Source organism: Falco punctatus (assembly GCF_963210335.1).
Source record: "Falco punctatus genome assembly, chromosome: 4".
Classification (NCBI taxonomy): Eukaryota; Metazoa; Chordata; class Aves; order Falconiformes; family Falconidae; genus Falco; species Falco punctatus.
The window spans coordinates 20,404,766-20,432,392 of NC_137583.1; the positions used below are offsets into that span (position 1 = coordinate 20,404,766).

At 42.1% G+C, this 27,627-nt stretch overlaps 1 protein-coding gene and 1 long non-coding RNA gene across 11 annotated transcripts in view; one reads left to right on the plus strand and one right to left on the minus strand.

Annotated features, from left to right (window-relative positions):
* PDZRN3 (PDZ domain containing ring finger 3) overlaps positions 1-9,301 on the minus strand; it is a 147,583-nt gene extending 138,282 nt beyond the window's left edge. Inside the window, exons 1-3 of the mRNA XM_080385499.1 lie at positions 8,300-9,301; positions 2,151-2,237; positions 891-998 (exon numbers count right to left, since the gene is read on the minus strand). Coding sequence (XP_080241625.1) covers positions 891-998; positions 2,151-2,237; positions 8,300-9,016 — 912 coding nt within the window. The 5' untranslated portion in view covers positions 9,017-9,301. The remainder of the gene's footprint in view (positions 1-890; positions 999-2,150; positions 2,238-8,299) is intronic.
* A 135-nt stretch (positions 9,302-9,436) lies between these two features.
* Positions 9,437-27,627, plus strand: part of LOC308063058 — a 236,952-nt gene continuing 218,761 nt past the window's right edge. For 5 of the 10 annotated variants that reach the window (XR_013927828.1, XR_013927829.1, XR_013927830.1 and 2 more), the window contains exons 1-2: positions 9,888-14,265; positions 17,840-17,921. This is a non-coding gene — a long non-coding RNA (uncharacterized lncRNA). Of the gene's footprint in view, positions 9,520-9,887; positions 14,266-17,839; positions 17,922-27,627 lie in introns of those variants that run through there. The other 5 variants (XR_013927835.1, XR_013927836.1, XR_013927827.1 and 2 more) reach the window with 4 other exon arrangements.

Below are 27,627 nucleotides of genomic sequence, written 5' to 3' on the forward strand. Positions count from 1 at the left end.
AAAATAGCAAATACACATTGTCCCCTGCCAACAGAAAATCCTTAACAGCTGTTTATTGCTCATTTGCAAAACATAAGAGCAATGGAATTCCATTACTTAGAGAAACTGGCTGTTCCATGATATCCTTGGCAACAAACACCACACTTATCTTTTTGAACAATAGACTCTCAAAGTTGCTCCAGCTTACAAAAATAAGACAGTGAAGAATACTTTTTCTTAACTGTAAAATTCTAAACAATGGGAACTGACTCACAATCAGCTGCATTTTGTTTCATGAAAACTAATCTTTTTCTCCTTCTCTTCCCCCCAAAAAGAAATCTGCTCACTGCAAATTGCGAGAAACATTTTAAGCAACCATCTCCTTCACAGGAAGGACTTTTTATTGAGGTCAAGACTTTGGCAAAATGAGAAGAAATTCAGACTGCAATCTGAGTAATACAAGAACTTACAAACAACATTAAGGGAGTGACTTAGGTTTATAATAAACCATACAGAAATTGCAGAGCAGAATTTTTTCTAACTGTTCAAAACTTGGTCTTACATACCAAGGAAAATAAAATCATGGTTTACACCACAGGTATTTCACATATGGTTTTAACTAAATAACTTTCAAGTTTCCAATAGCTTGAAGAAGAAATATCTACGGCATACCAAATAGATGCTAGCTCCTCAGAAAGTCAGGACATGCACATACCATCCATAATCTGGTTTCTATATTTAGGTAAGAACTATACCTAAAGCCATGAAGGTCAGCACTGAACCAAGTCAAGCATATTTTAATAGACATGTCTTCTAGACAGCGTTTGCCGCGGCACATTTCTCCTAAATATCATGCCATTTGAAGACCTGAGATGGAACACGCAGTATTAAAAGATAGTGTATTCACATACCTCAATAATCCTGTCATGAATTTGTAACCCTCCTTCCTTAGCAGCAGGCCCCGTGTCAACTATTTTCGATACAAAAATTCCTTCACTAGATGAACTATCTTGATTGTCCTTTAGAGGATGAAAAGAAAAATACATTATTGTACCTTGAACTAACTCTAATTTGCCCTCAGCCAAAAACTTGTCCATGCCACAACAGTGCACGTAATTTGAAAGAAATATTCTTACAGATATCTTAGTATGGAATTACTTTGTGCTAATGAGAACACCTGGTATTCCCATTTATAAAAATTAAACAGCCAGGAATGGAATTCCATTATGTACATTAGTTGCACGATCATATATTTTCTCTGACTTAGGCCAGCTCAGTAGTAATTGTCATTATAATTATCCTTAATGTAAAATCCAGTGAGACTGCAGCCTGCTTGCACATCAAACGTAAGACAACAGTGAATTTTTATTGTTAATTGCACAGCTCTTCCTCTGGAGGCTTAAAAATAAAACCATGAAAAATAACTTGTACCTAACAAGGTGTTTTCATATTCCTGTGTGTTGTGTCACCAGCTTCTACCAGTGCAGAACAGTGCCTCAGAAAATTGAAAAACTAACTATGAAGAAAGAAAAACTTTCAAGTGAATTTAATAGGAATAAATTGTGATTAATGTCAGATTTCAGAGCGGCCAAAAAGTAGTTCTGAATACTTTCTAAATTACTAGGACAAGGTATAATCCACTCCTTGATCTAATTAAAGTCACATGCAGCAGCTCCAGCCAACAACCATCCAGAAAGAATACATTAGTGTGTGTACGGTGCAGGAAACATCTGCTGAAATCATAGAATTCAAAGTAGGTTGTTTAAGTTACATCCCTTCACCTGCACAGAGGGTTGCTTAATCTCTGGTGGAAAGGAGAGTAAATAATGTTTTCTTAATGAACTGTAAAGGGCCTAAAGCTGTGCGCCCTAAACTCATACAACATCTTCAAAGCAGTGTGGTCGGAGAAAGAGATACGGTAGGTTTCACCATTTTGGGAGTGACGCTGCACAGTATTAGTGTTGCTAGCTGTGACAATATGCAAGAATAAATGTGTTGTGAGGGAAAAAACAGTGTAGTTAATAGACATCCAATGCAAATCGGGCTATAAGATTTGCTCTGAAAGAATCCCAAGAGAACCAAATGCTTGTCAGCAGCATTCTTCCTCCAAGTGTTGACCTACATGCTTTTCCCAACTGGAAAGGGCAAACATATTTTAACAATTAACATACCACGCACGGTCGGCCACCAATAATATTAAATCCAAGAGAGCCAGAGTCACGATGAAGGATGAGAGTCAGTGCTTTCGTTTCTTCACCCTACAAAGAACAGATAAACATGTTCAAAACATTTGCATGTATTGGTAAGGAGGGAAGGTAATACTTCTACCCGGGGCTGTTGGGTTGATTTCTTATCTTTCCCCACCCTGTGTAGAGAGAAATGTTTAGAACAACCTTGTAGGAGCAAAGTCAGCAGCTCCCAGCCGCCGCACTCCAGCCACCCCATGCTTCTCCAGCAGCACTTCTCTGCGAAACCCACCCTGCAAGATTTATCCATATTTTTTATTGAGATCTACAGTGAGACACTTTAACAGCAACAGAAGATTTATGTGTAATACTGGTTCCTGCAACTACTTGACCCAGTCATACGTGATGTGTTATGTAAAATACTTGGTGTTTCCAGTAGTCAAATTCTTGACTTTCCCAGTACTTGAGGGTGACTGAATCTTAGGACTGCATTTTTATGTTGTTTCTCTCGAGTGCTAGCTACAGGACCTTGTTTTAAACAGTATCAAACAGAAGGAGTTATACAACAGAAATTCCCTGGTCAGTTTTAGAAAACAGCATTAAACAAAACTGCTACAAATTCTGCGAAAGGCCTGGGATGCCAATTGCTATTCACAGCGCCTGCCATGAATAATTTTTTTCTTTGGAATTTTAACACTAGCAAAACAGAAATCTTCCATCGTTGAAAATCATTACGTTAATTCCCTAAAATATGACATCCTGCAGTGAACAGTTCTCTGATTTGACAAAAAATGTGTAACAAAAATAGACTGGATCGACCCGTAGTATTTAGGGGGCTGTGTAAACATGATCTATTACCCTGCCCTCTTGCCCCAGCTTGCTCCTAACTACAGATACAAGCTCATGTGAAATGTCCTTCACGACACAGTGATGCTACTTATGTCCACTAACTTTCATTAAGACAAAATGTAAGTGCATGTACCGTTGAAGACTACTGAATCCTCGCAATGTACTAACTTCAGTCTCAATCAAGTGGCTGTTGTTAACAGCACAATGCTACAATACTACACAACAGACCACAGCAGCCACAGAACCCATTTGAATAACTATTTTTTGGTTTAGAAATCAGAATAGGGTCGGTATGTTGTGCATCTACAGATATATAGGAACCTTGCTACCTCCAAGATCTTTTCCTTTGTTTCAAGTACAGGGTGAAAAAGTTACGAACACCAAAATTTGAGGAAGTTGTCTTACAAGTCTGGTTTTCATAACCAATTAATGACAAAAATTACAACAGTTACATTATAATTCAGGGCAGCTGGTTTCTGTTTGTGCATTTTTCTTCCAACATGTCAATTTGAAGTTGTCAATCAAATATTAATGTCTATTAAACTCATAAAAAATGTCAAAGTAATCCTGGATTACTGAATTACTCCTACAGATTGGAGGATGATAACAAAACCCAATTCCCTGCCAGCGTAAATTGGCAGAGCTCCACTGACCACATGCTCAGATCTCCACTGCCGCAGGGGAGCTGCACCAATGTACTGCACCTGAAAATTTGGTTTACAGTTTTCATGTCAGTTTGCAATCGTTGTCTTTCCTGCAGGTCAAATAATAAATAGACTTGGTCTTGATACAGAGAAACATGAGTAAGCTCTGACTGATTTTGAGGTTGACTACACCCAGCATCAGCAAGCATCAGGTACCCAGAAGAGGATTGATAAATGAAGTAAAGGCTATTTCCCTGCAAGTCTTCAGACCCAGACCTCATGCAGGATTTCAAGGAACACATTTCCCGTCCTGTGAGACCACTTTCAGGGACTGATGACTCAGGATTTGAAAGACAAGGACATGCTAGCGCCACTGTTTACTTCCCCCGTTATGCCTTTTTAAGAAGGCAAATCAATTAGAACAATCAAGAAACAATTACGACATTGCTCTCAAGACACTTTCACTAATTAAAGTTGAATGTTTTCATTAAAGCCTCCTTATGTGGCTACGATTTGATGCTTTTATACTCAGCAGAGCAAGTACTGCAGCGGGTGGGTTTGAATGAGTCAAAAGTTGTGGGGTGAAAAAAAACTCAATGCAGTTTCTGTAGGTACCCCTGAAAACTGTCCACGGGGGTTTTGAAGAAGCTTTCCAGCCAGTTCTGATGGATTTGTATCCTGTCTCCATCTCCTCTGCGGCAGCAGAGTCATGTTACAGAGCACAACCCACATGCCACTGCAGAGCGCTAATCCTCCCACCTGTGCTGAACCGCCCCGGCACCAGCGCCTTGCCTTAACACTTGGCTACTTCTGCAGATTCCCATCTCAAACCTTAATTTCTTTAACAATCTTCTTCGCTTCATGAGGAAGCCACAATGCAAATGATTTTTCCAGGGCTCTGCCTTTCTCTTCCCCTCAAACATGTCTCACGTTCCAGCGAAACAATCATTAAACAGTGAGGTAACTGGAAATGCGGTGGCCAGCATCCAGCTCTGCCCCGTCATCTGGTTCGGCAGCAGACCTGATGGTTCCTGGCATGTTGTATTCCCACAGCTGAACAGAACTCTTAAACGTAATTCTTGAAATTACTGTACTTCCCAGCTGAGTAATGTGGAGCTAATAGACTGCCTTTCCCTTTAGATATTGGAAGACTCTAATTTCTTTGGTAGTGCTGTGGCTACGAAGGTCTGTCTTCATTACAGGAGGCACTTCAGCTCCTCGTTTACGAGTGAGAGGGCTGCCAGGACCAGCCCAGTGGATCCTGCTTGGGGACGGTCTGAGAAAAAAATATCATCTTGTTTTAAAGGACTTCATCTGGATTTTATAGAATTAAAACTTGTGTTACCGCCTCCAAAGAGGTATTAAACTTGAGGTCCTAAATACCAGATCATCAACTGGTTCCTGTATGTCTCATGCATTTACTGAAAGCCCGCCCGTGCCTTCAGTCATCAGGACAGCAGAAGGGCACCCGCTGCGGGCTGCTGCCGATTCTCGCCGCTCAGTTCTTCCCAAAGGACTTTGATGGTTGTGTACACAAAGGAATGACCAGTTCCGCTTATCAATAGTTGTGAACAGCGGTACGTTTCAGCAAGAATTAAGCACTACTTGAACAGTATGAGGTTTTTCTTGATTATTTAGGCTTCGCTGTTTCAGGACTGACATGTCTGATCAAAGGAAATACTAATTTTGAGTAAGACACACCATCTTCCCTACCACTCCCTCTTCAAGCTCGTCCACAATAAGCCTCACCTCTTCCCACCAAGGAATAGTTGTTTTCCGAATAAACCTTCAGATTTGCCTTTTGGAATGAGCACAGATCAGACATCCAGTAAATACACAGTAAAATTAAAATGCTCCCTCAGTGGCAGGGAATACACATGGAAAACACAACTGGAGTCACTTAAGGCACATCTATCTCTTTAAGGGACTTACTAAATGGTGAGACATTTACAGATGAGTGTGTGTGTAAAATATGTATTTTGTGTATGTCTTCTCTAAAGATAGTTATGGCAGTGTTATAAAATTCACTTCAGAACTGGGAGATTGAAGTGCAGGAAAGCTGTGCTATTCATGCAGTATCACAAAGGAAGTCTATGCTAAGGCAAACCCAGACCTGGGTCTCCACAGCTGCTGAAAAAGCCTGACCCTGCCAAAAGACCACAGATTTGAGTCCTTCATGAATGGCCTAATGTCCCTCAACATTGTACCTCTCCTTTAATTAAGCATTTAAACAGAACTGTACGTGGGCATTTCTTCTCTTTTGACTAGAGGATACATCATCTGATTTATTCTAGATTGGTCCTACATCTGTAGCAACAAGCAACCATCAGGCAGGGAGATCCATCAGAAGATCCTTCTTCTTCATCTACTGAGGAGTCAGAACATCTTACTGTAAGTTTTGCAATTGCCACATCTAACCTATGAACCCGGTTTGTTAGTGCCAGGCCTGCTGGTGTTTTAACACAGACCAAACAATTGCATCTTATAAAAAATACATGAAATATGAATAATGATCATAATTAAATAACTATAGCAAAGGCGCTGCATGCTTTGAATACGCAATTGCTTCTGAAATTGAAATCAGTTATTCCACATTATCGTGCACGTAATCCCTGTGTTCAGGGACCTAATCCTTAGGCAAGTATGCGTGCCCTGCTGAGTGTTACAATCTGCATCGTGCACTGCACAGGCTACGCTAGCGTCTCTGAGAAAATAACCCCAGAGTAAAAACCTGGAAGCATGCCATAGCCCAAAATTGGTAAAGCATCCCCTGCACTAGGTGATTACCATGGGTCTTTTAAAAAACTCTCTAGTGCACAAAGATGCAAGTTTCCTGATTGTACTTCTTTGGGAGCTGGGCAGACTAAAGCTGTTAGTATTGGAAAGCTGCCCAAAATGCTGTGAAAGACATGTAATTGATTGACCGCTAGACCACAAGTCTGTGGTGACACGACACCTTCCAGCTTTCTTCAGATTAGGCGCTGCTTCAGAAAATTGTATAACAGCCTTTTGTAATACGGCTGAAAACGAGCACAGTTGTCTCAGCCAGCTGTATCCATAAATTTGATAAAAAGTATTGCTGGAAACTATGTACCATGGACATTTACATCTATCTGAGGTAGCACCTTTCACACTAATAGCACCTTGCGAGATGTTACGGAGCTAAATAATGCAAAAGTGACATTATCCACACTAGCCACAAAGAAATGAAGGAGGGGCAGCAAGAGAATAAAGGTGTGCTTTCAGGTTCAGATCAGAGACGTGGAGGCAGAGATTCAGTGCCATGATTTCCGACAGCAGGACCGTACGGAGTCAGCAGTGCAGGAGGGAGCGGGGGCAGCTGTGCGCTAAGCTGTGGGAGCAGAAAGCTCTGTAGCGTGCCACTGCAAAGTCCAGCGGCTGTAAGAAAGGGAGGAGACAGGGGAGAACTGTCCCCAATCTTGACATGAATGTGAACCCCTGATTTATTTTTAACAGTTTTACTAAGATTTTAACCAGCACCCACCTAGTATTGCCAGAAGTTAAAACAGTACATTTAGCATTACAATATTATTTCTGGTTTGAGTTAGCAAAACATGCTGGGTTGTTCTGCCCTGGATGTCTAAAGAGAAAGAAAAAATCAAGGCGGGGGAGGGAGAAAAAGAGACTCTACCATGAAGTTTTGTTTCCTTTACACAGCTTTTAGAGCCTCAACATTACCAAAGGTGTGAATACAGATGTTTGACAGTTCTGAACAGTTTAATACTGCTGTGTCTGTGGTAGCACATTCCAGGTCATAGGGAGGACTCTGAATATCTTCATTTAAAAGATAATTGGCTTTTCTGGCATCCCTCACTGGGGAGCCTCATTCTAATTAAAACTTAGGGATTGTTGTAGCTCTGGCTTTTGATTCTGGTCATTTTATAAACGGTCTAATTCTGAAAGGCTAAAGTCAAGTTAATTTCTCTCCTCCTAAACTCAGCTTTTAAAGAACTCTGCGTGACCCTGTGAAAAAAGAAACACAAGTGCACAGCGGCTGTCTTGTATTTGGACATGGATGTTAGGGCTTCAGATCATGAAATAGCTGGCAAGGTGTCCGAATTCCGTAATAGTTAATCCTCAAGGCTGTGTTTTGTAGGAAGCCATATTCTGGGATGCTAGGTGAGCTAAGGGTCTGGAAAGCATTGGGTCGCAACAGCCTCTTCCAATTCACTCCGCTTTGTGTTACTCCTGGGAGTCGATTTCTGGTGGTTTAATACCATTCGCAGCCCTGGAAATTCCAGTTTTGCTGTTTAGAGTTTTCTTCGGGAAGAGAATGAAGAAAAGCATAATACTACTGTGACCTTGGTATTTTGATGTGCGAATTGCCATATGGGGTCCAGATATCAGCGATGGTCACATCAGAAAACACATCCATATGGAAGCCGGTACGTCGCGGCTATGAGAGCCCACAGCTCAGCTCTTTCACAGGGGGCGGGGGGGGCTCCGCGGGCCGGACCCGCGCACAGGGCCGGGCGGGGCTCCCCTCCCCCGCGGGGCCCCCCCAGCCCCACGCGGGAACGCGGCCCCCGAGCGGCCCCCGCCGTCCCCCCGCTGCCCGGGGCACCCCCCTCCCTCTCCGCGGGCGGGCAGCGCGCAGGGCCGCCGCCGGGCCCCCCTTACCTTGCCGGGGGAGGCGGCGCGGGCGCGGGCCAGGGCGTCGAGGCGGGCGCTGTACTGCGTGAAGCGCTTCTGGTACCGCAGCGCCGTCACCTGCAGCTCCAGCTGCGCCGCCGCCAGTCGCGACAGCAGTGACTGCTCCCGCTTGCCGGCGCGCAGCGCCTCCTTCTTCAGCGCCTTCTCCAGCGCCGCCGCCCGCGCCTGCAGCGCGGCTCCGTGGGCCCGCAGGGCGCGCAGGCAGCCGTGCCCGCCGGCCCGCCGCTCGCCGTGGGTCAGCATCAGGCCGCAGCCCTGCTCGCAGAGCCCGGCGGGCCGCGCCTCGCAGCGCTCCCGCATGTGCGCCTCCACGTCGCGCAGGTTGAGCACCTGGCGGCAGCCGCGGTTGCGGCACTTGGCGGGGGAGAAGTCGCAGGTCTCGGCGTGCTCGCCCAGGTGCTGCAGCGGCACCACCGCCTCGCAGCCCCGCGCGTGGTTGTCGCACTTGATGTCCAGCTTGAGGATGAGGCTCTTGAGGGGCAGGACGTGGTTGAGCTCCTTGGTGGAGATGCGCTGGCAGTTGACGGGGCAGCTGCCCTGCTGCACCACCCAGGGCAGCACGCAGCCGGCGCAGAAGACGTGGCCGCAGGGGGTGGTCAGCGGGTCCTCCAGAACTTTGTTGCAGAGATTGCATTTGAAGTCGGGATCCACGTCCCCGCTGAAGCGGTCCAGCTCGAACCCCATCCTCCCGCCGCTTTGCCAGAAGCAAAGGAAAAAGAAAAAAAAAAAAAAAAAAAGGCGGGCGTGGGTAGAAATGATTACAAAAATAATAGCAAAAGCCCAGCCAACGCAACCGAAGCGCGGGGACGGGACGGGGAGGCAAAACCCGGTAATAAATAAGTCTCGGGAGCTGCCGTCGCCGCCGCCCGGGAGGGACCGCGGCCCCCGCGCGAGCCGCAGGGCGCCGGGAAGCCGCCGCGGCCGCTGTGTCCCGGGGCGCCCGGCCCGGTCCCGCCGCTGCCGCCGGCCCCGCCGCCCCGCGCGCCGCCGGGGCCGCTCTCCCGCCGCCGCCTGCGCACAGCGCCGCCGCGCGCGGCCCGCCCCGCCCCGGCCCGCCCCGCCCCGGGGGTCCCCCCGCGGGTCCGCGGCCCGGGGACAAGGGGGGGGCTCTGTGCGGGGGGTGGGGTGGGGGGGTGGCCGTGGGCTCCGGCCGGGCACACACCCACGCACGCAGCGGGCGGTGGCAGGTAACCGGGAGCCTCGGGATGGGGCGAGGGGCGGGAGCGGGGCGGCGGGCGAGGTGTGAGGGGGGGGGCCCGGGCGGGGGGGACGGGGGGCGGTGACAGACAGGGGGTGCCGTGAGGGGCAGGACGGGGAGGGGTGCAGGGCGCGGGGTGCGGGACGGGAGGGTGAGGTTAGGGACGGGAGGGGTGCGGGACGGGAGGGGTGCGGGACAGGAGGGGTGCGGGACGGGAGGGTGCGGTTAGGGACGGGAGGGGTGCGGGACGGGAGGGTGAGGTTAGGGACGGGAGGGTGCGGTTAGGGACGGGAGGGGTGCGGGACGGGAGAGGTGCGGGACAGGCGCGGTGTGCTGCACGACAGGAGGCGCGGTGCGGGACAGGAGGGCAGGACAGAGGGGGCGGCCGTGGGGAAGCGGTGGGAGAGGAGGGGAGCAGGAGGTGAGGGTGGGGGGCGGGAGGTGGTGCGGGCAGAGGCTGGGGCCCGGTGCGGTGTGACAAGGTAGGACTAGGCGAGGGAGGAGGAGTGTGAATCCATCAGTTTTAGGTGCTGCTGGTGCCGAGCGGGCGGCTGGCCCAGCGCAGGGTGGCGGGGCTGTTGGCAGCAGTCGGGGACGCTGGGAGAGGGTGCGGTGCGAAGCAGCCGCCAGGGTCAGCTCTAGTCGAGCTGCTTCGGGCTTGGACTGAGCAGTGCTTCGGTGGGACGGCCTTACACGAACGGTGAGGAAAAGTGCAGAGCAGCCTGGCAGTGCTGCTCCAAGCCTTACGGAAAAGGGATACATTTTTTCTGTGTTTGCATAGCCTATTAATGTCCCATTAATGCCACTTGGATGTAAGTGGGGGGGATCAGAAAAGGTTACCGCTTTTGATATCTGTTTCTGCCTGGCGATGATTTAAAAGCACTCCAGAATATGCTATAAAAAGCTAGCCAGACCACACCTGAAGTACCAGACACAGCATTAGGCAAAACCAATTTCTCTTACAAGGCAGATATTCAAGCACTGAAAAAAGCAATAAAAGAGAACAGCTTTGTTCATTGTGGATGGTGGAGCAGAATTCTCACATGCGCTAAAGCCACATACCAGCTCAATTGTTCTTTTAATGTGTTTTGCTTTATGGCGAAGTAGAAGCCCAACTAGAAACTTCAGTTTGAAATGACCTTTATTTAGTATATGCCTATTGTATCATAGTAAAATGATTTTCTGAATGTCTGGGATGATGATTTGTCTGTAAGTGACCTTTAGAAAGTAACGGACTAGCGGTTACACAACTATGTTCCCAATGCAGTCTCAGGCAAGTAGTTTTTACTATGAAGGGTTTTCACTTTTCAAATATGAATTCCATCTGTAGCACTCATTTCATTCTGATTATTAACATTCCATAAAGCTTAAGGTTGCTTTTGGCTGTATACGCTGCCCTACTAAAGAAAGTGTGCATCACATATTTAGGGTTATATACCTAGCTAAAGGAATTTTTTACAGATTTGTTCTGTTTAAAAATAAGTAAGCAATATAGGACTGTGCATGCAGGTTTTCTGTTAGCTCCATCTGAAGGTCTTGTGCAGTCCAGGGCCATGGAGATAAAGTTTAACTAATGTGTATTACCGACTTTCTGATTATTCTATTTGATCTGTAGTAGAGAATCCCATTCTTCTTGTGCTTCACTGCCTTTTTCCTCTTCCTCCTCTTTCTCATCTCTGCCTCCTCAGGGTTCCTCTCCTCCTCTCTCTTACCGCTCTTGCTGCAATGCCACATCTCTCTCCTTCCTCCAACCACCTGGACCGCCCGCTGTGCAAGCTGCTGATTCTCCATGCTTCGCCTGTAATGTTGGTAGACTTTGCTAGTAGGACACCGTTGTTTTGCAGTTTGTCACAAAAGCTTGGATAGCTGTTACTAATCACGGCATCTAGTCTTTTCTGTGGGCATTTTATCTGAAATAAAACTTTAGAGTACGTGGTCTGGGGATGCAGGTAGTACAAATGAGTGACTTGAGAATTGGTGTTCATTGTGGCAGCTGCTGTATCGGACCTTGTCTGATGGGGAAATCCATACATGCAACTATTTCTGAATAGTCTGTTTTAAGATAATTGCTCTAAATTAGTGCCCCATGTGACCACCGCCTTACGACCTTCTTTACATGAGTTTATGAAGTGCCTCATGAATTCAGGATGGTTGTAAACAGCAATAGAAATACATTACTTCCTTCAACGATAGAAGTGGAAGTTCTGGTTTAGTATTTCAAAGTTGTCGCTACAGGATGCTCAAGGCCATTCCTGTCAAAGCCAGAGGCAGAGCTTTTATGGATTTCAGCAAGAATGACGTCAGTACCAGGTTCCTTAGGCTATTTGAAACTATACAAATATTTGGATGGAAAATATAGGCAAGAACTTGAATAACATTTTCATTTGGAGTCATGGCTGGGCAGATGGTGTGCAGAATTCTGTGATATACTTTAACGTGACATTTATGTAGGAATAGATGCTTTATTTCTACATTAAAACGTTTGAAGGCCACTGTGGTCTTGGATTGAGACTACAGTTCAGAGTGCTGACAGGGAATTGAAGTTCCCCTCTCCCTGCTGCTATTATCTACACAAGAAGGCACAAATGGAGCTTTCTCTACTGGAGATACTTCTATTTCAGTTCTCCCTTGAAAAAAATGTTTAAAAAGCAGCCTCTCAACATGAGCCTTTAATGTTATTTTCGAAGCCTGAGGTCTGAAACTGAAAAGAGGTTTGGTTTCCAGCGTATTGCCACCAGGGCTGAAATTACATTGCCACAGCTGAGGAAGGTAATTTTTATTTAGTCAGTTCTCTCATCATCAGAGGTAGTGTACTGGGTTGGGACCCTTACTGGACTATTAAGAGCTCTGTCATTTAACTTTCCTTATCCTGTCATAAGAAGGGTGAGGGCATGTCCGTTTGTACTTTGGGATGTAGCACAGACACAGTGGCAACTCTCACAGGTTTTTGCAGTATGTTTCATTCAGTCTGCTGAGGTTTTTCTGCTGCTGTGAAGTTTCCAAACTCACATAAAATCAAATGCAGTTTGATTTGAAGTACTTCTTCATTTGCCTTTTGTTCATAAAGTTTAGCATTATTTTACGATTATGAGATCTTTGCAAGAAGATTCTGGTTCTTTTTATTTCTTTTTTTTTTTATCAGTTAGCTTTTAAAAACATAGAAACCATTAGGTAACGCAGAGAAAGAGTCGAAGCCCTCTCTATGGCAATCATCTGTGTCATTCTTCTGCCTTACTTGATTCTGGGAAACCCTCTAAGGTTAATAGGACACGTCCAATGTAACATTGTCTTCCTCATGCACTTAGTTCATGAATTGGAGCTTTTTGGAAACTGAAACAGTGGTTCTGAGAATATTTAAAGTATGTTTAGTGTATTTAGGATACATGCAGTATATTTAAAATGTATCTAAAATGTCAAGATCTTATCAACATTTTATTCATTGCCAAGCACTGAAGCGCTGTAGAGTTATACATTGGAAAGATTCTGTGTTCTATGACATTTTATAACCTTTCTCATACTATGTATGTTCTACATGTTTTTCTTTATCTATATGTGTAGCTCCTGTCATTAAAATTCAATTACATTTGCCTCAATCCCTTGTTTTTACTGCTGATAGAGACAGAAGTTTGCGTTAATAGAAGACACACCAAAGAGCTGGCCAACATGGACCAAATAAAATGTCAGTCTTGTAATGGTGGAGCATAGTCCGTATCAACCACAGTAGACAGTCCATAATGATAATGGTTTATATGACATTTATATTAAATATTTTGCAAAAGATTAGGCTCTGGCTTGGCAGTTGAGCTAGGATTTCAGGGGTTTACATGTATGAGTAGAAGGTCGATAAAATATTAAAATGGATGCTTTAAGTAAATTGTGTATTAGCAACAGGACAAGCTGCATCAAAAATCCAAATCAAATCCCTCTGTTTCAGTAGAAACATTTAAGCAAGAAATAAAAGATAGCACATGAACATCCTTTCTTGACGTTCCATACATATTTTTATGTAGTTGCTTAAGAGTTATTTCACTGCCCCAGAAATCTAGCTCTTTTCAGACACGTACTTGAAGGAGTGTCATCATTTGAGCCTATTTCGTAACGGGCTTTGTTCTCCTCATCTCTTCATGTAACGCATAGTAAAGCTTATGTTCTACTTACAAATAATTGAGAGGCAAGGTTCACAAGAGTTTTGGCTGTAAGTATACATTCCTGTATCAATATGGATAGAGAAAATATAAAATAATGTTCTTATTTCTGGGGCTTTTTAGGAAATGTGATTAGTCAACTGTGTTGAGTGCTCTTTGTCTGAATAGTTACATTAGTTTACCACCACAATGTTTGAGAGTCTTGAAGTTGTTTATTACACATTTTATTATGAACAATCCTCTTTGTGGTAAAGGAGAATTAGCCGTGTTTTCAGACGGGGCTTAATGAAAGGCGGGCTAATAGAAGTGCCCGTTGTAATTCAGTAAGTCTTCAGCTGAGTGCTAGAAATTGATTTCTGCTTTTCCTGGGCTGTTCTTTAGTTGGTACTGGAGCCGGTTTTAGTGAGCAGTTGCTGTAAGTCTGTGATGTGCGTTACGAGACTGAGGCCCAGACCTGACCACTGCTTGCCTGAAACTGCACAAGGATTCCAAACGTCGGTGGAGGCTGTGTCCCAGCAAGCATTCAGTATCCAGTCCTATGGCCACAAACACTGCATCTTTAAATTTTCTCAGCAATATAAAAACATGCAGTAGGTATCAAATTATGATGCAGACACCACATTCTGTACTATATAATTTCTTTGTCATTTCCTCCCTTAGTTAAACAATTTAGAGAGAGAGAACTGACATTATATATGCCTAATTCCCTTTCACACATCTTACATGTTGTAACTAATGATAATGTTTAAATCCAGACTGTAATTAACTCAATGGTAATGGGTGGGACATAAAATGCAAGCCATAATTTAGAGGCATATTCTGTAGGAGCGTGTTCGATGAATTTAGTAATAGTGGAGGTCAGCCCATGTTTCAGAGAATGGAGAATGCTCAGTGAACACAAATTACTGAGCATCTTTTCCCCATTCTCCACGCACATGGATGTTGCAGACCTGTCAGACAGTACTCACAAATGTGGCATTTTGCACGGGTAGGTGTTTGGGATTGTATTTAGCTGACAAATCTGAGTCTTTGGATTGCCCTTAATTGGCTATATGGCACCATAAAAGAAGAGGTGAAACTTTACCTGTGACTGTGCATTCACATAGAAGCATTTCTGAAAGCCTTGAAGTCCAACTCTTTTCTTTTAAAATGTGAAAAATAATACTGTTTTCAAGAACAGGAATGGAAAGTAATTCACCTTTCATACTGTCAGGATGATTGTGAATGATGTGGAATGTTACTGTTTTTTTCCACATCAGCAACACTGCTTTATCTCAGGATGCTTTTGTACTGTTTCCAAAATAAACAGTTTTTAATACTTGTACAAGGTGTATTTGACAAGCAGGCTTTTGTCATCATCTACTGTTTCGTTAGGTAAGCAGTTGCCTTGCTTATGTATTTACAGCACTGTTCACATTTTTATAAACCAAGGAAAAAAATCCCTTTTAAAACATATGCCTTTGTTCAAAAACAGAAGCCTAGTGGAAAGCCCAGACTATTAAGTAAAAAAAAATAAAATACTTAAATTCTGGCTCAGGTGAACTCCAAGATAGAAACAAAACACTTAGAGAATCCTGTTTTGCCTGCTGAGCACTACAGCAGGATGTTGTAGAGACCACAGCTATATATGGGTTCAGGGAGGGCACAGAGCATCTTTGGATGATAAGTCCAGCTGTTGCTACTGACCTCTGTCTCTAGAAGTTTCTAAATTACTCATTGCCTGAAGCTGGGAGAGAATCACTGCAAACAAACTGTGCCATTATCTCTGCAAGATGAGTATCCCCAGCTGATTTCTCTTAGAGACAGGATTCTGAACTTGATGACCTTTAATTTGATCCCAATTGAGGTTTTGTTTTGTTTTGTTTTGTTTTTTTTTAATAATAATCAAGGTATGTTGGGAAATGGTGGTGCCTTAAGAAAGCCTTTTCATTTCAGTGCTCTTGGCTTTTTTGTGGAATTTATATTGTTCTAAAACACCAGTTTTTTAAAAGAAGGTCCCAGTGCTTAAAACAGTAAGCAGTGATTTCAGAGTTGTTTCCTTATTTCTTGTTGGGAAGAGAGTTGGGATAAAATGAAGCTGTGTGTAGAGAGGTGTAACAAGCCTTCGTGAATTTAAAGCAGAGATGTGACAAAATTTGCCTGGTGAGAAGAAGCAAATACGATGAGTGTGTGGAATGTGCCAATTGAAAAAAAAAAAAGTTGTGTGCAATTTTAGGAAAGCTTTAATAATTGAAGTAGGTGATTATAAATACTGTAACAAAAATAAGTTTAATCCTTTTTTAAAAAACCTACTTTGATCAGGCTAGGATGGGCATCAAACTGGGTATGCAGGTTGAAAACGTCTCGTGTGGTCTGGACTTTTGATAGGAAAGGTTGAGAATTGCTTTTTGGTATGTGTGCTCTTCGTTTCACTCTGGGAGCTCAACGAGAGCTTACCAGAGTTATATCCTTTAAGTGCTGAAACATTTCATGTGGGAAGATTTTGCATCAGTGTTCTGCTTGGTGTATTGCAACTGTTTATCCCAGCCTGTGCAGAGATGTGCAATAACGTCATAGTGACATTTTAGAGAAATGATGAACTTGAAAGAGCAGATAGATATACATTGGATGGAAAGTGAAGATGCCTGTAGGAAACTTCCCACATCAGAAAATCCAAAGTATGCATACAGCTACAGATCTATTCCTGAAAGCCTAATGTTTGTATTCAGGGATCTTAAATCAGTGACATGTTTGCCAGGAAAGTGCTAGAGTCGGGGAACTGTTAAGTCAGTGTGAAAACCTCTTGATGCAAGTTAAAGTTTTGATTAATATTAACGATCAAAGATCTTAAGAATTTAGTCCCTGTTGAATTAAGGCAGTGGATTAATAAGTCATATGCTAAGTTTATACTAGGTCAAGCCTTTATTTTTCTCATTAATATGCATCAATATTTACTCTCAATTCCAAATAGAGACAGGTCACTCAGTTTAGAAAAATAAAGAAGGTACATCCTAGCTATTGAACAAACCCAGTTTTGACGTTAAGAAGCAAAAGGTACCTTTTTTTAAACATGAAGAGGTTTGGGGCTTTTTTCTCTTTAAAGAGAAGAACACACTTGAAGTTATGAAGACTTATCAGCTTTGCATGAGCAGAGTCCTTCAGGAGCTTTAAATTTCTTGAGGAGTGATGGCTGAGTAGGTACAGAGACCTCCAAGGCCTCTCTGCTGTGGCTGTTTTATGTAACTTTCTAATTGTGCAATGATGTGGAGTGTCAGGAGCTTTTAAAATCCATATTTGTGCTTTTAACACCACAGAACTTGAGTGCAGTCCTGCTGCACAAGATGCTGCATCAGATCCATTCAGTTTACATAGTTAAATATTAATATTCATGGCTATCTTGCTCTAATGAAAAACATTTTGTGTAGTGTTCATAACTGTTTCAGTTTTAGCCTTATTTTTGTTTTTCAAACGCCTTGATCTAGGCAGCTTTCACCACCACCACCACCACCACCACCCCCTTTGTGGTTTTGCAATATTGATGAAATTTCAGGACGTACTTAATATTTTAGACATTTAGTTTAAAAGTATAGTTGGTGTTTCTAAGATCTCTTCTGAACCTTGACAAATGTTCTAAAATGAAGAAAAGTAGTATCTTTTTATTTTGGCAGTCTCTGCTATGTTTGTCAGTGACAGAATGTGAGCCTCTTGGCAAAACAGGTTTTAATATAAATACTAGATCCGACTGAAAAAATAAAAGCAGGATTTTCGGAAAAGTCCTTGAAATGTCAAATTTGTTGTCACTGTAAAAAGTTAGAAACAGCTCATCATGAGGAAATATTATCCACAGTTTTTTTACATTTTCTAAATGCAAGGGTAAATTTTCTGTACAATTTGTTTCTCAACATTGTATTGAAATTTATAAAATTTTTGATTCTGAAAGTTTGGAAGAAGAAAACATTTTGTTAACCAGGATGCCACATAAAAACACAAGGAAAATATGTTATCTGAAAAATTAGCATTAGCTGTATTGTTATCATCACTTTGCTGTATTTTAATTAAAAGCAAAACAAGGACTGTTGTCAAAGACAGTCTTTGATCTTAGCTTTTTCAATGAGGTCTAATAATATAAAGGACATGTCACCAAGAGCATGAAGGTGACTGGTTTTTATTTGTTTGGGTTTTTAGGAGAACTTACTAATGAGGCTGCAGCTTCTGATTTTGGAGAAGAGAAGATGGTTTAGAGCAGAGGACCAGCGTGGAAATCCAAGTAAGTCAAGTTTGAAATGAGGACCACCCTCCATATTCAGCATATGGCTAGTTTTCTCTCTCCAGGGCATATGTCTGTGAGTAGGATTGGCTGCTTTGGTAGAGAGGGGGATGGAGATGGGGGTGGAGGTTTCTGTCCTAGGAAATGCTGTGGGTGTCATAAAGAAAAGAGAAGGAAACAAACGGAGGCTCCAGAGGGAGCGGGTTGCGTCCTCTAGGAGGTGAGGAGACCTCTGTGGAGAGCAATGCGGGTCCTGTGTGGGAGCTGTGATGTGTTTGTGTCCTCAGAGAGCTGTATTTGTATCTGGGTTAAGTGGTGTTGGGGACACCTACAAGGTCACAAATTCCGCTATTTATGGTCACTGTTTCTCACTTGCTTTTCATACTTTTACTAGTTAGTGTCCTTCACAGTTTGTTCCAAACCCTAGCGTATAGATAAAGGAGTAGAGACATTTGCAGGGCCTGAAGTAGGATAAGATAACTAACAGCTAGCGACAGCCTCGCCAGACACGTGTCAGAAGCAGAGCTGAGGTTCATGCAGTAAGCATGCCGGTCTGCCACTGCGTGGCTCCTTTGGACCAAGCCTTCCTCCAGGAAAAGAGCTGGGGGGGTGGGGTGTGCAGGAATCTTTAATGTTATATCCCTGACTTTTCCAAAAAATATGTTGACATGGCTAGCTCCAGAATTAATCAAGTTGCACCACTTTTATACTTCTCAGTGAAATTTGCTGTTGATATTGCAATGGCAGTAAAATTGTGAAAATGGTTTGAATAGCAGTTCCACTTCTCCCTTCTCTTTCACTGCATCTCATGTTTTTCACCGTGTAGCTAAACTAGGAGGCTGAAAGCTTAGTAATTAATTTAGGATCAAGGCTTTCTCCCAAACTGCAAAGCTGAGAATCCTGCTAAACATCAGGAGAAGATCTGACTAGTAACTAATACGGAGTGTTTTATTATTGGTAACAAATCCCTTTCTGTAGCTGTTTGCTCCTGCAGGCTATTTTAGGAAGATTATTGTTTTCAATATGATGGCTTACACTCTGTGCTCATACATTGCTTTCTAACAGTGAAGACATTGTGAGTTTGGTCCCATACCTACCCTACATCTTCTGCTAATTCATATTCCATTAGACAGCATTTATAGAGATTACTACAAGATTTTTCCATGCTCCAGTTAGAATAACTGCTCTGTGTAAAAGGACCTTGTGCCATAAAGTCAGGGAGACTTCACCTAGGGTACTTAAGGCCAATGCAAAAACCTGCTTACCATTTGTGAGCTATGGCTTGTAACTGCACCTAGCATCCTGCATCTTCAAAAATTTGCTGCAAGGACCTTCCTGACACTTCCTACTTAAACAGCTGTATGTTGGGGATGGGAGGTGCTTTTCCTATTCCGTCTGTTTTTTGGTCATAAAACCTGTAGCGAAGAGCAGGCTGGTTGTGTCACCCTGAGATGTGAGGCACTGGTGGCTCCGCACTGTGTTTCTGGCTATATACAGTCAGAGTGGATGTGTACTGCTACCGCTCCAAGTAACTCAAGCTCCAAAGCCTGTCCCTTTAGCCCAGTCTCTGAATACTGATTTATTTGGTTCTGAAGGCAGGTATTGCCTAAAGATGTGGGTTTATTCTGCAATAGCTTTATGCCTTCCAATACTTTTTTCATTAGCCACTGTGGAAGTTTACTTTTTTTTTCCCCTGCAATGTAAAGAGAAATTCAGTAATGTTGGTAAAGAAAACTGCACTGACTGGTGAAAAATCATGAGAAAAACATTGTATAGATTGTTGTTTTATAGATTATTGAAGCTTGATGAAGTAGGCTCTAGTGACTGATTTAAGTCATTGAATAACAAGACAGAAAGTAATGGAAAAAGCCAAAGGTAACAGCCTTGATGGTAGAGTTAAATGATTTATCTGACTATAGCAATTCTAAAGGCAAAGGTTAGTGTGCTGAACTGCTGTTAGGAATTATTTCAGGAGGTGTGCAAAGCTCTTTCAATTTGCTGAAATTTGTTTAAGTTGTACATTTGCCATTCCCTCAGTATTAGCCTCAGTTATCATATAAAAGTACAGTATTGACCTCTACTGTGTAAAATTAGCACATATGCAGTTATCAGGAATTTATTGAAGGCAAACAGATTGAAATAGGATGGCACCATTTAGGCTAATGGCAAAAGTAAAACTAGGTAATAATGGTAAGGTCATAGGTTTATTTTTTTAATATAGTCAAATACTGTGATTCATACTGCCGTATTTTTCCAAACATTTGGAGATCATTCATTCTTGTCTAACAGATCCCAGTTACTAAAGTACCTGTGATGCAGCCAACTGTATTACAGTTAGCAGTAGTTTGGTCATATATGCCTAAACCCCATTTTTCTCTTTTTTGCACTGACGTCTTCCTTACTTTACTTTCCTACATAGCCAGTCGTATGTTTTTTCATACTGCCCGTGTCAGTGCTCTCCCTGATGCTCTTCTTTTGTTTCTTCTTTCACTTCTCCACTCATTTCCTTGTCCTGTCCTTATTTTCTCATCTCACACTGCCTACCAGTGTGACTACCATTCTGTGTCTTTCCAACTCACAGCATCTGGTTTTACTTGGCTGTCCTTGGCAGGCCTTTTATATTGCTCAAGGGGTTGGCTTCTTACTGGAATATACACCCTTCTGGGGCCTTGGCTGGTAAATGTTAATGCTCAAACTGTGTCTGCACACTGTTGGTGGCGTTTTGCAGAATTTGGTCTCTAGAGTCAATTCTGTCATGATGACAAAGACTATGTCTATTCTCAAACACTGAGGTTTCTGCACAGGAGGGCAACGTTGAAGTGACACGGAAAAAGTAGAGCAGAGGAGGCTGCAAGATATGGTCGACATACCTTTAAAAGTCATGAACCTATGGAGAAAACTTCAAAAGAGTATAAAGTGGAGAGGTGTGGAGGCTGTGTTGTGCAGTGTTAGGGAAGCTGCTGTGTTGGGGGAAGCTGCTTCTCCTCTTTGGAAAGACTGTCCCACATGAGGCAGGACGTGGCAAGAGGGGTGTTTAATCCTACTTAAAATTGTGAAGAAATATATCTCAAGTGATAAGATCTGAGGAGAGAACTACAACTCTAGTGAATATAGATTGCTTAAATGCCACTCGGTTCTGCACAACAGAATACCAGCTGTTTTCATTAAAACAGTGCATGCATTCTTGAAAATCCACAAAAGCTGATTTAAGTTAATGATAGGCCAAGAGGGAGGAAGGTAGGAGACTGGCAGATTTCTTGAAACAAGTAGACACATTGATGCCTCTCTCATCTGCTGCTGGAAGCTAGCAACTTGGTGGGAGTAGTAGTGAAGGGAACTGATTATAGAAACAACACGCAACTTAGCCTTGTGCTTTCCTAGGAAGAAATCCTATTGCACACAGTCGATTTCTACTTTAGCATTGATTTATCTAGGGGATAAATTAACTTCTTTCATTACTATTTGTTGTTGATTTTTTTCATATGGCTCTACTACTTGACTGTTATTTTCCCATAACTTTTTCCCAGCATGCTTTCAGAAATATCAGAAAATGCTCACAAACACTCCAGGAAAGTGCCAACTAAATATTCCACAAAGTACTTGCAGATCTTGTGCAATGTTTCCCCTGGTCTTTCCCAGCTGTTTTTTAGCATTGATCTAATATTTCCCCCATAAGCAGTTAGCATTTTTGTGACATTAAACAGAGTGGGGAGGTTGTGTTTCCACATATGAATAAAGTGACTGCTCTGATTTTTCAGAAGAAAATAAGTGTTTGGTGGTGTTCTTCACCAAAAATTGCTGCTCCTGAGTGTTTCTTAAGGATTTTGTTTCTTATGGCCTTTTGGGGTTGTCTGTGGCTTCTCCAAAGGAAATAAGGTACTTCTAGTATTACAGTTCAGACTACTCAACGTACATAGCATGTGACACTTTGGTTTTTCTGCTGGCATCGATAGGCTTTGGATCGGGCTCTTAATAGTCTACATAATATTTCGATTACCTGAAGTGTTTTTTTATACACCTGTGTGCCAAATAAGAGATATCTACGGCAGCTGTCTGCAGCACGAGGAATTTAGATTGTATAGATGTACACTCACGCAAATCTTACCTGTCTCATGAAACGGTTTGCATTCACTTCACCAACAGTTCTTTCCTCTTTTCTTCCCTATAAATCGTTTCTAAACAACACAGCCCAGAGAAAGGCTGGTGAAGCCTAATAAGCACAAGTTTTATGCTGTTTTTTTTAATGCTAATTGTTTCATTATGGGTCCAATCCAGAATTGTAGCATTGCAGTCATGGAGGTCATCACCTGTTTATTTGAAACCTGTGACTTTGGGAAGCACAAAAATCATTATGCAGAATCAGGCCTCTGATTAGACTGATAAAATCTCAATAATGCATAGTGGCTTTAGCAGGGTAGGCAAAACCTGTGGTGCAATTTGCAAAGCTTGTCGTCTTTTGAAGGCAAAAAACATTTCTGGAAAGTATTGCAGGCTCTTGAAATCCATTTCCCTGTGAACATAATTAGTAGAAATCAACTTGCACCATTTTCATAGAGCAAGTGGATGTCATAAAAATGTTCCGGGTAGATCTCAATATGGTCTTAATGCAACACTGAAAGGAACTGTTTCTTACCAGATATAATGAGCTCTTCCTGCTAGAATACTCCTACTTCACTCAAAAATGTCACTCAGATTTGATCTACGCAGATGTGAAACTAGATGAAGTCATCCATGGTTCAGCACTGGTTTCTACTCAACAGCCACTTTTCATAAAACATTTTAACTACAAGAGTTAAAATTCATCACATTATTTCATATATTTAATACATAGCTCATTAGGAACATTGTATTCCACCAGTAATTTCTACATTAGATTTACATTATTAAGCTCTGTGTTAGATTTCTAGGCAAATATATATTAGTACGTCACACCGTGCAGTAGTTTCTCTACGCATACCCAATTGAAATTCATTCATGATTTCCAAAGGCCTGGGTAAGTGCTCAGTGTCAGACAACTGTGCTCAAGCAATCATTTACACCAAAATTAGCGGGTTTCCCTTCAGACAACTAGTGAACTATTTTCTATCTCATTTTCAACAATTCTGAGGTGGGGGAGGGAAGAAGGGAGATCTGATGTATTGATGCTTATTGCAGGTTTTTGATGGAAATGCATATAAATACAGTAATATGTTCTTGCTTGTGCAATACAGAAGGCACATTTTAGGTTTCACGAGTATTTTAAATGATGAAGATATAAACAGAGGACATTTTATTGACTGACCAAGATTTAGCAAATAAAAACTCTTGTACTTTTGCTGGTGTTACTGGAAAGCAGCTGCTGCTCTTGACCCTCTTTCATGGTACTTCCACTGCTGTTGCTTTTGACTGTAGCCAAGTTATCATGTTTATGGGTATTCAGAGGAGTATTATGTGAACTTGAGCTGACATTAGGGCTGAGTCGTACAGGCATAAATACATTGATGTTGCTTATCCAGATGTCTGCTAGCTGTTTCTGAGGAGAAACCTCTACTACCTCTTTATCAGTCAAAACATCCAGATGATGGATGTTTTGTAAATCCAAATTATGTTTTAGTAAGAATCTTGTCGTCCTCTAAGACATGTATTGTGGAAGTGCTTTCATAACCATTTAGAGTATTTCTTTTACCTGGGAACCCACTGATAAAATCAAGCTCCTGGGCAGACTTGATTGTTGCCTCTGGGTTTGTCGTGTCACTGGTTCAGGTAGGGTGCTTGATTTGCTGCATTTAACTTTGCTTCCAACCACCAATATATCTGCTTTATCTGTCCTGAAAATAAGACCCTCTTCACTAGCAGAGTTACATGATTTGTGAAAAGGTTCCCCTTGCAAAAGGCTAATAAACGAGTACTTGATTCATTCAGCAGCATAGATGTCTGCTTAGAAGATGAGTCAGCTTCAGTCTATGCAGCATATATGGTATTGCACTTCTGCTGGAGAAAAATCAAGGTAAATAAGTCAGCCTTTGTTCCTATAACCTTGAGTTGCGAGATTTTTCTTGAGTCATTTTTAGGATGAAAAAAATATTGCATTGGAAGACACATCACTGGCCCAGAACACATCAAAAGACGTCATCACAGGAATTTCTTTTCAGCTACACGTCCTTCTACAACTGACAGTCCTATTCAGAGTTATAACAGAGGGATGTCTGAAATTTTAAGATATAACTATTAGTTTCATATTTAATCTGAAAATATTTCATATTCTAAGAAATTCAAAATAATGGAAAATACAGAAAAAGGCATAATTATTGTTATCTGTTTTTAAAATGATCAGATGTTGGGTGTTAGCCCTCAGATTTCAACTGCAATGCCAAGCTTTTATCTAGAAAGCAGGTTTTCGTGCAAGGTGATTGAAATGACTTCTAGAATCATATGGCAGTTGAGTGGAACAGCTCAGTTAAGCCCCAGGTTGCTCACACGTAGTCTTGTACTTTCAGCCATTTTTCAATGTTACACCTAACCTTATTGAGAAAATATAGACCTAGTAAACAAAACCCATTAAAGGCAGAAATGGTAGTGTAGACAGCACTTGTCTTGTTATCTTCTGCAACCTACACTTGGAAACACCCACTTTCAGGGACTAGCACTAAAACCTGCCATTGCTATTTTCAGCGACAGTAGCATGAGTGAAAAATGGATGTTGAGTTAATCTGTTATTCCTTAGGTGCATCCTGTATCTCTAGAACAGGCCTTTGTGGTCATTCTGGGTAACAGTGATACAGATACATGTTTCTGTACTAGTAAGATTATGTGTATAGAAGTTTGAAGAAAAGTTCATACTATGAAAGGTTTATGCTTGTAGAACAAGAACATATAAGAGAAAGGCAGAGAAAACAGTTAATAAATAGAGACTTAAATATTACAAACTATTGTAACTGTAATGCATTAATTAAATAAAATGAGGTCAGGATGGAATCCCTGGCTGTAAGTAGTATATGTGGATTCATACAAAATCCTTATGAAGAAGAATTACTGTTGACTTTAAAAACGACTCACAAATTTATGCTGTGTTTTTGCAGTCTTTTTTATTTTTTTTTAGTGATTTGCTTATTTGTTTTCAGTACTGATTAATTAGAGAGGAACCATAATAAGACAGGCTTCAAAGCTCAACCTTTGAGTTCCTTAGATCAGTCTAGAGAGACCATGCTCCAAAGAAAACTAGCTGTATAAATATACCGTTGCACAAACATTTGAGAGATGCTATTGGACTGGAACAATATCCCAGACATTACTTCTAAGATTTATTGTCTAGGAATCTGAACAATATTCTGCAGAATCCCTATTATCAGTGTCAGGCCACGATCCGCTTTACTTTAATTGGCTGGCAACATACGCTGCAGCATGTTATTCTTGCTATCTACTTAATCCTAGCAAGAATAAACCAGTCTCTGGAAACAGCAGTCTTATGAAAGAAAACATCAGACTTTATATAAACCAGACTTAGGGTTCATAGAGAGGGGCACCCTTGTTCTCGCTAGACTAAGTAGTTGTTGCATGAGTAACCTGTGCCGGCACATGGAGCACCTTTGTTGTCTTTGTTCCGTGATGATCTGAAATGAGACGTCAGAGTTCATTTGTCTCCTGCTGTGCACAAGGCAAGGAAAGAAGCACCTTTTTGTGCTACTGACAATATTTGAATGTCCCTGGGCTTTAAGAAGCACAATGTGTTCTGCAGCAGTCACTGTGCGTTTCTTGCTCAAGGTTGATTTAGTCCAGTGTAGTTTGCTCTTTGCGTGTTTTGACTTTTTAATTTAGTCATTGTGAACATACAGCTGAGAAAAAGATCCAGGTTGCAGATGACTTTGGGATGCCTAAATAAGAAGACAGACTGTTCTGTACTGCCACAGGGCGATGGCAACTATGTGAGTTCACAGTTAGTTTTCACATTTCACATAAACGAGTTTACATTTAGATCCTTCCTTAGGGAGCTTTTTGGCATCCTTGTGTAAACAAGGCCTTCCGTGCCCAGAATAGGCTCCTATCCCAGCCTCAGCAGGCATCTTACAAAATCCACAGAAGTCTGAACCATCCATGTGAAGAACCTACATCCCCATATAGCTCTGCTTTCCTTGCCTGCAGCACTACAGCTTTACTGTCATGCTGCTGCCACAACACCTGAAAAGTTTCAGTGCCAGGACTTCTCGAAAAGTGGTTGAGGAGTCCCTGCTACTCCTAGGAAGACTCCCATCTGGAAATACCTTCAGGGTGGTGGAGAGCTGGCTGCAGAACACTGCAGATCCTGCTGTCTTGTTAGCGGCAGGTGGTAGGAATGGGGCTTGGTGTACTGCAGCACAGCCCCGTCCCCTGCCGTGGCTTTGGAAATGAGCTGTGTGGGGCTACTTGCCCTTGCAGGTAGCAGGTAGCCATATCTTTTCACTGAATACATTGGAAACCAGATGATGACTGATGATGGATCAGAGTTCCTCTAACTAGTTAAGCAATGCAGTTACTTAATTATTAACTGGCTAGACTTGCCCTAAGGAAAAAACTGTATGACTGATTTTTTTTTTTTTAATGGAAAAAGTACAGTTGCCAGGAAACAATAGCATTATTTGTTGGGGGTTACCCTTAACTGATGCGTTTCAGGTGTATTGAAAAACAGGAGGCAGGTAGGAGGGTAAAGAAAAGTAAGTTAGAACAGTTCACAGTGTACAAATTACATTATTTCAGAATCAGCGCAGAAGTCTGCAAGTGGTTAGTCCTGTGTAATGCTTGCCTCCAAAGGCTGAAGGAACCGTTCTAATCATGTGCAATTTCAGGGCTTTTGGCATAAGGCCGAAGCAGGGCAGGACTTTGTATATTATGTCTTGTTCTTAATACTAGTCAAATAAGAATTTTCTGTGACAACTGCAGCATATTTTCATTTGGACCCAGAAACCCTGTTGTTCATGCAACTGGATAGCAAGCCATGATAGACACCTCCTAAGTAATTCTGTAGAAACTCATTAAAACTCTTCCAAGAAATAATTTTCAAGTGGACTTGCTTGTGGCTGCTAATGAATTCACCAGTGGCGCTGAGGTGATTGTAGTGCTGTTCAGGTCCTTCTTTTGTCAAAGGAAACAAATGTGTTGTCGTTTATCAAAGGTAATGGTCCACCTAATTGCAACTTCTGAGTGCACTTAGGGAAGCATCCTGTGATTTGCAAAACACTTAGAAACCACGTGTGTTCTGGTTATCTTACCCGGTGGTGATATATAAGCTTTGTTTAAATACACATATATTGCTTCCTGAACTGTTTGTGGTGTGGTAGGGAGTTATTTATAATTGCGTTAAATGTTGTATCATTGTCCAAATAAGCAATTCATTTGGAGTGACAAGGTTATGTTCCATCTATTATTAGACCTACCAATTTAGTTAGAACACGAAGTTTTCTGGTGCTCAAGACATTTTTTTAAAAGATTTTGTGGGGTTCTTGAGGAGTTCTTCAGTGATACGAATAATGAATTATTTGCTCTTAATTTGTATATTCTTTTGCAGTATCATTTAATCTACTAAACATGATTACATCCTCCAGACCTTGCTCCCCTTCTGTTCTTGGAAACTTTGCAATTTGAACTCACAAACCTTCACCTGAGAATTACAAAACCTCACATTACGTATCTTATTCATTGCAGAATTTTAAAGGAATCCTACTTGCCATATTTTTGTAATGTTTAAATGTGATTT